Raw genomic sequence first — 11965 nt, 5'->3', positions numbered from 1 at the left:
TGAGCCCCCGCCCACCATTGCCCCTCCTGGTTTGTTCCCCGGTGGATAACACGTCAAAAAGCCGGAAATGGGCCCAGATAACAGGGAGAGCTAGTCCTCGTGTTATGACTACAATCAAGGCCAAAAATTTCTGTTGCTAAGTGAAACATTTGTGAAGGGAATGTTGACAACTTTCCTGGCCATAGTTGTTAAATGAATCATTGCGTTTGTTAAGCTAGTCACACGGTCGTTAAGCGAATCTGGCTTTCCTCTTGACTTTGCTGGTCAGATAATCGCGTGACTCCGGGACACGGCGACCATTGTAAATATGAACCAGTTGCTGATTGTCCCAATTTCAATCACGGGGATACGATACTGCAACAGTCATAAGTTCGGGAAATGGTCCCTTTTTCAGTGCTGTTGGAACTTTGAATGGCCGCTAAGTGAATCATTGTAAGTCGAAGGACTACTCGTACATAGGAAAACTCCAATGGCCTGCCTATTGGCGGTGGTTGCAAAATGGGTCATACCTGAGACCAACCAACTTGATTTTATGATCTCTTTTGGGGCGGTCAGTAAATGAATCAGTTGGAGTGCTGCAGTGGCCTAGAGGTGCAGCTCTCCCCTCACAATCAGGAGGCTGTGATTTCGATCCTAGGTAGAGGCAGGTATTTCTCTCTCTGGGCACACTGAGAATGTATCTGCCGAACAAAACTCCTCATTGGTGACAAGAAGGGCATCTGGCCATTAAAACAGTCTGCTAGCTTGTTCAGTTGCCCTGACTCCACCCTGCAAGGGATTATGGGGGTCATTAAAAGGAGATGATGGTGAAGAATTAATGAATCAGTTCACTATGAGGCAGTTTGGCCAGAATGACGGACGGTGACAAGTTTTGGCAAAACCGTATAATGCAATCGAGCGACACTGCAAATAGCACCCAAAATATGGTCAGGTAACCATGGGGGAGGGGTGAGGCAGCTGTCAAAAGTTCAAAATTGGGTCATAAGCGGCCACCAAGAAAGTACTTTGTAATTTTGAACAGTTGCTAATTGATCAGTCGTAAGCCGAGGACTCCCTATACACTTAGTATTAAAGGTGCCCAGGTTCTGCTGGGCAGCAGGTACAGGTTCGTGGCCCCCGAGGCGCCCATGTGGAAAATGAGATGGTTCTGCCAGAGACGCAGACCCAACCAGTCACCCGACCCATCCAAGAAGGAAGACTGACTGGGAAGGTGACCACATAAGGTCTTGAATGGGGGTCCCAAGAAGAGGGTGTGAGGTAAGGCACTGAGGGCTCAGGGCTCTGTCACGAGGCAGCTTTTCCGGCCCTGTTTGGAGAAGGAGAGACTTCGGATGCGCGACGCCACTTCCTGTGTGCGGAAGGTCAGGCCGAAGATGTCCTCGTGGTAGCGGTTTTGGTCCTGGGGTGGGGATCGAAGGACAGAGACACAAGTTGAACCCCGAGAAAGCAGAGCCAAAGCAAAGCTGAGCCACAGCTTCTGCGCCCGCCCCCCCCCCCCCAGCATCCTGCCTGGCGTACCCGGAGTTCGCTGATGGCGTCGCCTGCCTCGACCAGCGACATCCTCCCTTCCTGCGCCAGGATCTGCTGGATGGTCTGCAGGACCCCCGTGGCCATGGTGACATCCCCACAAACGTAGACGTGGCCCTCGCGCTGGCTCAGGACTTCGAAGACGTGGTCTGCCAGGTGCAGCCGCAGCAGGTCCTGTACGTAGGTCTGGGGGAGCAGACAAAAGTGCAAGTGAGGAACTTGTCCTGCGCTCGATGGCCACCCCGTCAGGATATCTTCCTGGCATCAGAGGGTCACCTCCGGGGACCAGGGACATGTTTTTGTGTCTGCCAGTGGAGATTGAGGACGAGCGGAAGCTCCCCTGGGATAGGACACAGGTCATCTGAAGGAGGGAGGTTCCATTTGGCTACCTTGGGGTAATCGGGGTCTCGCGAAAAGCCGGTGAGGACACGATGTAAAGCCCCCTTTTCCTGCGCTTCTCGGATCTCCTCGCAATAGATGTGGTCTTGCTGGGAGCTACGGCAGCCAAAGACCAGGGTCATCTCGCTGGTGGACTGGCCTGGAAGGACAATGTAGACAATGTAGTAAGGCATTCGACAGTGTAGACCACCATCTACTTGTACTGGGTTTGTTAAAAACAGATCACGTCAAACCAACCTTGACAAAGTGACTGAGTAGACCAGCAAAATGCCATTGTTGTGGCCTGTTGGCCGCCTCCCCACCACCACCACCACCAGTAGCCAAATCAGAGGAGGAGGAGGAGGACTGGGAGTCAGGGTCAGCATTGAGGCAACCTGGGAGCTGCGAGGGGGAAGAGGGAATGGAGCTGGCAGACAGACAGACAGAGAGAGAGGCGGAGCCTGGGCTGTCTGTCAGCCTGGGAGAGTTAACAGCCTCCAGGTCTGGAGGTGGTTGAAAAGAGGAGGAACAGCTGGGTCCAGTGCCTGACGTGTGGATGTGCAGAAGGGAGAGGAGAGGAGAGCAGGGGAAATCTACGGGCCAGACCTTGGGACGGAAGATCCACTGCTGCTATGAAGCCTCACCCTAGCTCTGGGGATAAAAGGCAGGGGGCGGAGATGAATAGGTGTGGCAGAGAAGTATTCGTCTTCCGGCTGGACAGACTTGTTAGCCTGTGAGAGAAACGTTTCCGAGACTGCTGGCGTTCCTAATAAAGGAATATTTTGAGTTCACGTCAGAGGGTCTGTCATGTTTGGGGAGCTGGGTAAGAACAGACGTTCGACACAGTAGACCACAACCGACTTCTTAGTAAACTAGGAAAATGTGGGATAGACGGCATCGCCACTAGATGGGAGTTGTAACCGACTGACAAACTATACTCAATGAGTAGTCCTTAACGGCACGACATCCACATGGAGGTAAGTAAGCAGTTGGGTACCACAAGGTTCCATCTTGGGCCCAGGACTCTTCAATATCTTCATCGACGACTCAGATGAAGGAATGGAAGGAGAACTCATCAAATTTGCAGAAGATACTAAACTGCCAGGAGCAGCCAACACCCCAGAAGACAATTTCAGGAGCCAAAAAGATCTTGAACCAAAATGAAATTTATTGTGGAGAAAAGCCAGGTTTTACACCTGGGCAGGAAACACTCAAGGTACAAGTACAAAGCGGGGGAAAGCTGGCTCAAAAACAGGGAGACGGGAGGCGGACTTTAAAGTCCTATCAGACAATCCCTTAAACAGGTTAGCTGGTGCAGCAGCTGCCCAAAAAGCTCATGCGATCCTGGGTTCTATAAACAGAGGCATAGAATCAACATCACGGGATGGGTCAGTACCGCTTTGTAAAGCCTTAGTAAGGCCATACCCAGAGTGCTGCCTCCAGTTGACAAAAAAGATGCCGAGACTTTGGGAAAAGTGCAAGAAGAGCAACTGATTAAAGGCCTGAAGACCAAAACATCTGAAGAACGGTTGCAGGATTTGGGTTGGGCCGGTCTAGAGAAAAGGAGGACTAGGGGGGACAGGATAGCAGCCTTCCAGCACTTGAGGGGCTGCCACGAAGAATGGGGGGTCCACTTATTTTCCAAAGCACTGGAAGGCAGGATAAGAAACGGATGGGAACTAACCGAGGAGAGAAGTTCCTGGGAATGAAGGAGAAGCTTCCTCACAGGGAGGACAATTAACCAGGGGAACTGCTTGCCACCAGAAGTTGTGAGTGCTTCATCACTGGAGGTTTTTATGAAGAAATTGCCACTTGTCTCAAATTGCTAGAGGTTCTGCTTGAGTAGGGGGTTGGACTAGATGACCTCCAAGCTCCCTTCCAGCACTGTTCTGATTGGTTGACATTTGTCAGCGACCACCAGCACCCTCCCCCTCTCCCCGGGACAATGCCCCTCCCCTCCGACTCACCCATTGTCTCCATCTCGTGTTGCCGTTGCTGCCAGAAACCGCGGAAAGGGGCGATACCGGTGCCGGGCCCCACCAGGATACAGGGAGCCGTGGGGTCATCCGGCAGCTGGAAATTTGGGGTGCTTCAGGGCCAAGAGAGGAAGCAAATTACTTGTGGGGTCTCTTCTAGTAGCCCTAACCATAAATGAGCCTTTCTGTTGACTGGTGGACCATTGGCGACACCCCCACTGAGATGGCACCCCAGATGTCCATGGGTCTCCCCAGCAGAGCCCCCCTTTTGGTCCCCTGGCTGCAAGCTTCGGGGATTCCCCCCCTCCGCAGCTAAGTCACGGTTAAGGACGGCCTCCTATATTTTATAGTCTGATTCACTTCATCAACCCCCACCCCAAATTCTCCTGTTGCAAAGATCGCCCAAGAGACTTTACTTGAACTCTGCGGTTCGGAAGGGATTATGGAGCATTTAATGCCCTCCTGGGCCACCCATCCCACGACAAGCTCCAGATATAGTGGAAAACACGGCAGCTCCTGGCTGGCGGAAGACACAGCAAGCAGCATGGGGGAGGGGGAGGGGGACTAAGGCCGTCTCACCCCTCCCCCCTTCCCTCTGTACAAGCAACACAGATCAGCCCCCTGCCTGCCTTCCTATTGGGTGGGGACGGCACTGAATCCCGAATCGGACATCTCAGATTGCAGCTCGGAACTGTGAAAGTTCGGAACTGTGAAAGGACTACTGTCTTGGGCAATGGGTTGGACTAGAAGACCTCTGAGGTCACTTCCAGGCCTGTGAGTCTATGTTGCCTATTGGCTGGTTCCCAGAAGGGGGCACACACACACACCCCGGAGCCATTGCAGCTTGCAAGAACAAGGGATGAAGGGTAGAATCACTGTGACATTGGCTACGACCGGATTCTAGAGTACGGGTGCTCCTCGACTTACAACTGTTCACTTAGTGGCGGTTTGAAATGACAGTGCTACTGAAAAAAGGGACCATTTTTCACATGATCTACATTTGGATACTTGACAATGGTGTTTATGTAGGTTGCAATGTCCCGCGATCTCCTTTTGCGACCGTCAGACAAGCCAAGTCAAGGGGTGGGGAGTCCAGATTCACTTAACGGCCATGTCACTAATTTAACATCTGCAGGGATTCACTTAAGTAATGTGGCATGAACGGTTGTAAAACGGGGAAAAGTGACTTCACAAATTTCTCACTTGGCAACATAAAATTGGGGTGGTAAGTTGAGAACTGCCTGTATCTTGAGGGAGAGCAACTGCTTCAAAAACAGCCCCCCTTCACTTGAGAGCATCTCAGCCCAATTGCCCTGGAAAGAGGCAGGATGTGTTGGAGAGAAAAAAGTACCTGGAAGGATTCCGATTCCCATCGGGAGCTTCCTTACCTTCGGACGAAAGCTGGCACCATCTCGCCCGGAGAGAGCAGGGACAGCCACGTGGAGCAGACTCCGTAGTGCATTGGGCCCTTCCCATCTAGGGGACAAAACAGAAACACCATCATGAGCCCCATGGAATTGCCTTCTACCCACCAGTTTCCTCGCCCCTGGAAAATTGAACAATTTCATTTCTTTAAAAAAAAAATATTTTAATATTTATCATTTATGTTTCATTTGGTCCCTCCTGTTGCATCCTTTTATGATTCTATTTCACCATTATTTTATATTATTGTAACTCTTGTTCCCTAGAGAGTTGTCCCGAGGCAAATTGGCCGTAGCAAGTTGCCTCACAGTGTGTTGTCCCTTAGCGAGTTGTCCTGAGGCGAATTGATGGTGGTGAGTTGTCTCACATGAAGTAATTCGGAGGCAAATTGGCTGCAGCGAGTTGTCCTGAGGCAAATTAGCTGTGGCAATTTGTCCTGAGGCAAATTGGCCATGGCAAGTTGTCCTGAGGCAAATTAGCTGTGGCAATTTGTCCTGAGGCAAATTGGCCATGGCAAGTTGTCCTGAGGCAAATTGACCGCAGCAAGTTGTCCTGAGGCAAATTGGCCATGGGGAGTTGTCTCACAGCGAGATGTCCCTCAGCAAGTAGTCCTGAGGCAAATTGGCTGCAGTGAGTTGTCTCACAGTGAGATGTCCCATAGCGAATTGGTCTGAGGCAAATTGGTTGCGGCAAGTTGTCTCACAGCAAGTTGGCCCAAAGCAAGTTGGCCCACAGTGAATTGGTTGCAGCAAGTTGCCCTAAGGCGAATTGGCTCCAATGAGTTGTTCCACAGCAAATTGGCTGCAAGTTGTCCTGCAGCCATTTCCCCACAGTAAGTTTCCCTCAGCGAGTTGTCCCACAGCAAGTTGGCTGCAGCAAATTACCTGTGGCAAGTTGCCTGTGGCCAGATGGGCGTGGTGAGCTACCCATGTCAAGTTGGGCATTGTGAATTATCATAGCCCGGTGCTGTAAGAGAGTGGGTCATGGAAATGCCAGTTATCCTCCCTCTGAGGCAACCCAATGCCCTCCTGCCCACTCACCCTGACTGCGGTAGTTGAGCACGGCTACAGTGAGGTGCAGCTCCCCCGCGTGGGCGTCAGGCGCGGAGCTGACAGAGTACTGGCGGGCCTGCAGCAGGGGCAGCTGGGTGAGCAGCAGAGAGGTGGGCAGCGCCACTGAAGGGAACTCCTCCAACAGCTCCACAATTGTCGGGCACCGGAACCACTTCCATTCCTCATAGAGAAGAGAGTCCTGCAGGCACAAGAATCGGCACTCAGGACCATGACAGATGGTGAAATCGGGGAAAGCGAAGCACAGCTGAGCCCAGGATGGGCACCAAACATCTCTTGGAGGGGCCAAGAGGGAGTGGGCTTCATTCAGACAAAATACAGGTAGTCCTCGACTTAAAACAGTTCACTTAGCGACCGTTCAAAGTTCCAACTAGTGAAAAAGTGACTTATGACTGTTTTCAGACTTTCGATGGTTCCAGCGTCCAGTGATCTAAATTAGGACACTTGACAGCTGACTCCTATTACAAGAATGAAGACAACTAAGTCATATTTACGACGGTTACAGTGTCCCAGGGGTGACGCAATCCCATTTTGCGACCTTCTGATGAGTGAAGGCATCGGAGAAGCCCGATTCATTTAAGGACTGTATGACTAACTTAACAACTGCGGCAAATCTCAATGGGGTAAAAGTCTCTCACAACTGTCTCGCTTAAAATGGAAATGTTGGGCTCAATTGTGGTCGTAAGTCGAGGACTAGGTGCAATTAAATGACGTTTGAATTAAGCTTTGTGTAATATGCTGGCCTGCCACCGAATCCAGCAGGCTGAGCCCTTGCAGCAACTGAGGCAGAAGAGAAAAGCCACGAGGAAAGTTAAGATGAGCACAGGGTGTTGTGCGAAGGCAGCTTAAAGGCCTGAGTAAGCCTTTGAAAGGCGATGCCAAAGAATGTGCAAACTACCACCCCATTCCACTCATTTCACACGCTAGTAAAGTTATGCTCAAAATCCTACAAGCAAGGCTCCAGCAGTATGTGGATCGAGAACTGCCGGAAGTGCAGGCAGGATTTTGAAGAGGCCGAGGAACTAGAGATCAAATTGCCAACATATGCTGGATCATGGAGGAAGCTAGAGAGTTCCAGAAAAACGTCTACTTCTGCTGCATTGACTATGCTAAAAGAGGCTGGCCCCTGCGGAGGAAAGTGATGGCAAATCTAGACAGCATCCTAAAAAGCAGAGACATCACCCTGCCAATCAAAAGTGCGTATAGTCTTTTTTTTTTTTTTTTGCCTGCCAAGAGAAACGCCATAAATCAAACGGGACAAAGTTTAGCTGCTCTCGCTTAAGGTGAGCTTGTCAAAGAGGTATCCGCCCATGCCATTCTGGGGCAGCCCCAGGAGCTTCAAGTTGGTACAATGGTCCCCCAGGAGCTTGATGGCCTTCACTTGCTCCTCCAGGAATTCATTCTCCAGAAAGTCAGAGAGATGAGGGTCTACTTTCTCCGTTGCCAGCTTGTGTAGATCCAGCAAAGCCTGGTTGACCTCCTTCTCCAGCTGCAGGGCATGCTCCAAGGCATCTAAGCTGTTGCCCCATTCGTCTTTATCTGGCTTCTTGATATCTTGCAACACAATACGACCTCCTCGCTTAAAAATATGGAACGCTTCACGAATTTGCGTGTCATCCTTATGGGGAGAATAGCAGTTATTAAAATGTGTATTCTCCCCAAATGGCTATTTTTATTTCAATCGGCCCCTGTAAGATTGGAAAAGAAATTCTTTGATGAAATGAATAGAGCCGTCTCAAAATTTATTTGGCAAGGTAAAAAACCTAGAATTAAACTGAAAATGATGCAGGAACCTAGAATTAGAGGGGGATTTGGTCTCCCCAATTGGCAGCTTTATTATCAGGCGGCTTTATTAATTTGGATTAAAGAATGGATGACCCTGAGAAGAACACGGCTCCTGACTATTGAAGGCTGGGGCCTACAGTATGGTTGGCACTATTATATTTGGCCTGGTTCAGAGCGACCCAAACACTTTAACGATCATCTGGTGCGTAGGACCTTGAGCCACTCTTGGGAGAAGTTGAGGAGGAAGTTATACTTGAAGGTGCCATGCTGGATCTCTACTCAGGAAGCCCTTGCTTATCCAACACGATACAGAGGGGAGAAGATCTTGACATATGAAGAGATCTTAGACTCACAGGGGAATTTGAAGACCAGGGAATCACTAGCTTCGCAAGGGTACCATATCGACTGGTGGCCATATTCCCAGATATTCTCAAGGTATAAAAAAGATCAGAAGACTGAAGGTATATATCCCTATAAACAAGAACTGGACAAGGTTCTTTTTGGAACAGAGAAAGGGATGCTTTCCAAGTGTTACGGACATCTATTGCTATTGGACGTAGGGGAAGAAGTGGTCAAAGACTGCATGATTGCTTGGGGACGGAATATAGGACGCACATTGGACTTTCAAAGTTGGGAAGAAATTTGGTTTAAAAATATGAAATTGACTATGGCAGCCTCGTATAAGGAAAATACATATAAAATGATATATCGGTGGCACCTACCACCGGCAAGACTTGCCAGAATGTTCCCTGGGATCATGCCTAATTGCTGGAAATGTGGTCACAGAGAGGGGACCTATTTCCATCAGTGGTGGACCTGCCCAATGGCGATTAAATACTGGAAAAAAATCAGGCAGTGGTTAATAGAAATCACCCAACATCAATTAGATTTGAAACCTGAAACCTTCCTGTTGGGACTCAAACCCCCAGATATCAACATGGAGATATGGTTTTTGGTGTTGCACATAACCATTGCGGCAAGATTGGCATTTGCCCAGGAATGGAAGAGCGATCAATTACCAATGGATAGGGCAGTAATAAATAAAATTAATGAATGCGCAGAATCAGATAGACTAACAAAATTAATTAAAGGAAAAAAGGACTCAGAATTCTATAACTCGTGGAAGAGGTGGTACAATTGGGTACGGGAACGACCGAATAACAACAACTGAAGCAATAATATATGTTTAAATCAGATGCTGGTAAATAATATTAATCAGAAACTAAAGGACGAATAAGAATTGATGAAGTAGGTACGCTGACTAGATGGGCTGCATATGGTGTAAATGTTGATGTTAAATATTAGGCCTACCATTAAGACGGTAATGTTTAGTTTGGTTACTTAAACACTATGATTTCTTGCGCTGTGACGGCAATATGTTTAAAATTATGTTTGTATGATTCTATTTTTACAAGAATAAATAAATATTATTTTTTTTAAAAAAAGTGCGTATAGTCAAGGCGATGGTTTTCCCAGTTGCAATGGATGGCTGTGAAGGTTGGACCATAAGGAAGGCTGAGCGCCAAAGAACGGAGGCCTTTGAACTCTGGTGCTGGAGACGATTCCTGCATTGAGTCCTTTGGACTGCAAGGAGATCCAACAGGTCCGTCCTAGAGGAGATCAACCCTGACTGCTCTTTAGAAGGCAGATCCTGAAGAGGAAACCCAAAGACTTTGGCCACCTAGTGAGACGGAAGGACTCACAGGAGAAGAGCTGAAGGCTGGGAACGATGGAGGGCAAAAGAAGAAGAAAAGGGAGGGCAGAGAATGAGATGGCTGGATGGAGTCACTAAAGAACTAGGCATGAGCTTAAATGGACTCCAGAGGATGGAAGAGGACAGGAAGGCCTGGAGGGACGTTGTCCATGGGGTTGCAATGGGTCGGACACCACTTCATAACTAACAACAAGCCTTTCTGAACGAATAGCAGAATAACACAGGTGGAAGGGACCTTAGAGGTCATCTAGTTCAACCCCCTGCTCTAAGGTCCCTTCCAACTCTTATAATTCTGTAAGGGTCACCTGCTTGAGCAGGGGTTTGGACTATATGATCTCTGAGGTCCCTTCCATGAATCTGTCCTTCTTCTAGGGTCTTCTGCTTGCGCAGGGGATTAGACTGGATGACCTCTGGGGTCCCTTCCAACTCTGTGATTCTCCATTCGAGCACCGTCCCTACCTGGCTGAGCCGTTGTAGCTTCTCCCGCTCAACTCGGTCTTCGGCCAGGGTGGCCAGCAACTGGAGTAGCTGTGGGCTGGGCGCCGTGGTTATGTCCAGGAAGTGAGTGAGCGCCTGGCGCAGCGTGCAAGGGGGCAGGCGGTGGCTGGGCACCCACATCCGTTTCACGCCTACGATGGAGAAAGAGAGGGCAGTGGAGTGAAGCGTGACGCGGGTCCCCAAGCCGGACTCCAGCTCACCCCAAGCCGGACTCCAGCTACTTGTAATTCTTGGCTCAAATGTCATAAGTCGAGGACTACCTGACATTCTCGTCACAATTATGGTTGTAAATTGGGGAATGACCTGCAATTTTCGCCTCATTCTAAATTGAGGATTCCCTATAATTCTGGTCACAATCGTGCTCGTAAGTCAAGGGCTCCCGGCGGGCTCTTGTTCTCCCCCGCGTGGTGGGTATGGGTATTTCAGGGGGGGGGTTCTGGCTGCTGCTACTGCTGGTGTGCTCAGGGACGCCCTGCACGCTTGATGTATGGTTGATGCGCGCTTTGAGTGCATGTGCAGTACTAAAAAAATGCTCCTGCGCATACGCAGCAGCAAAAAACAAGATGGCAGTGCATGGCAGACCGAGTTACTACCTACTCGGTCGGACCGGTCCGAACTGGTAGGAACCCACCTCTGGGGCATTTGCTTAAAGGCTGGCACCCCTGTGGCCTCGCACGCCACTTTTTGGGTAGGTGAGGCTGTCCTGGCCCTCCCTGCATTCGGCACAGGCATGCAAATCAGGGCAACAGGCTCCGCCCCCGGGGCTCATCTGTCTTCCCAGTTCTCACCCTCAGTGCCCGCCTCCAGGGTCTCCACGGCGACAGGCTCCTCAGCTGGCGGGGGGTCCTGGACTAGCTGCATCAACGCCTCTACCAGCTCCGGCCGGTTGGCGGGGAAGATGCTGACGTGGTCACCAGGTTGATACTGCAGCTCCGGTTGGTCTCCCGTCTGTAACCGTACCAGGATGGTGGCCCGGCTGGTGGGAGGGGGCAAGGCATCAGTGAGTGTGGAGCCCCCCACACCAACTGAATCGATGCCAAGCGGGGTTCCAGGGATGTGCTCCCTGAAGGTGGTTGCATTGGGACTCCTGCCCTGCACCCCAGGGATGGACTACATGGCCTCGGAGGCCCCCTCAACTCTACGTCTGCAGGTGAAATACAGGTAACCCTCGAGCAACCAAAGTTCATTTAGTGACTGTTTTTTTCCAGCACTGAAAAAGACCATTTTTCACCCTTATGATCAGTGGGATTGCCTGAGACAAATTCAGACATTTGGCCGAAGACTCAGATTTAGGACGGTCGCAGGTGTCCCGGGTTCGGGTGAGTCTCCTTTTGCGACCTTCGGACGAGCCAAGTCAACGGGGAAGGCGGATTCGCTCCATGACCATGTGACTAATTTAAAACCACTGCAGGGATTCATTTAATGACCGTGGCAAACAGGGCAAAACCCACTGAGTGAATGTCTCTCTCAGTGACGTAAATGCGTGGACGTTGAGGACTACCTGTATCTCCCTAGAGTTGAGCTTAGCTGTGGGAGATGAAACCAGGAGAGCAGAGAGGAGGGAAGGGGGGGTTGGAATTCAGGGGGGCCCTTCC

The 11965-nt window shown here is 50.2% G+C and overlaps 2 protein-coding genes across 9 annotated transcripts in view; both read right to left on the bottom strand.

Moving 5' to 3' along the window:
- Positions 1-1026: 1026 nt before the first annotated feature.
- LOC309400651 (nitric oxide synthase 3-like) overlaps positions 1027-11965 on the bottom strand; it is a 31735-nt gene continuing 20796 nt past the window's right edge. For 7 of the 8 annotated variants that reach the window (XM_081969219.1, XM_081969220.1, XM_081969224.1 and 4 more), the window contains 8 exons: positions 11159-11346; positions 10332-10501; positions 6344-6554; positions 5270-5357; positions 3873-3994; positions 1917-2065; positions 1519-1713; positions 1027-1399 (listed from right to left, as the gene is read on the bottom strand). In XM_081969219.1, the coding sequence (XP_081825345.1) occupies positions 1274-1399; positions 1519-1713; positions 1917-2065; positions 3873-3994; positions 5270-5357; positions 6344-6554; positions 10332-10501; positions 11159-11346 (1249 nt within the window). In that variant the 3' untranslated portion in view covers positions 1027-1273. Of the gene's footprint in view, positions 1714-1916; positions 2066-3872; positions 3995-5269; positions 5358-6343; positions 6555-10331; positions 10502-11158; positions 11347-11965 lie in introns of all 8 variants that reach the window. The other variant, XM_081969217.1, reaches the window with a different exon arrangement.
- On the bottom strand, positions 7582-8574 carry LOC309400248 (ferritin, higher subunit-like; the record flags this gene model as incomplete). Its single annotated transcript, XM_081968662.1, has 2 exons — positions 7582-7991; positions 8512-8574. 2 exons carry the CDS (start codon positions 8572-8574, stop codon positions 7638-7640), a joined length of 417 nt encoding a protein of 138 aa, XP_081824788.1. The 3' UTR covers positions 7582-7637.

Source organism: Natrix helvetica (assembly GCF_964273705.1).
Source record: "Natrix helvetica genome assembly, chromosome: W".
Lineage (NCBI taxonomy): Eukaryota > Metazoa > Chordata > Lepidosauria > Squamata > Natricidae > Natrix > Natrix helvetica.
The sequence above is the reverse complement of the archived record's forward strand: the minus strand, read 5'-3'. Positions and strand labels throughout refer to the sequence as shown.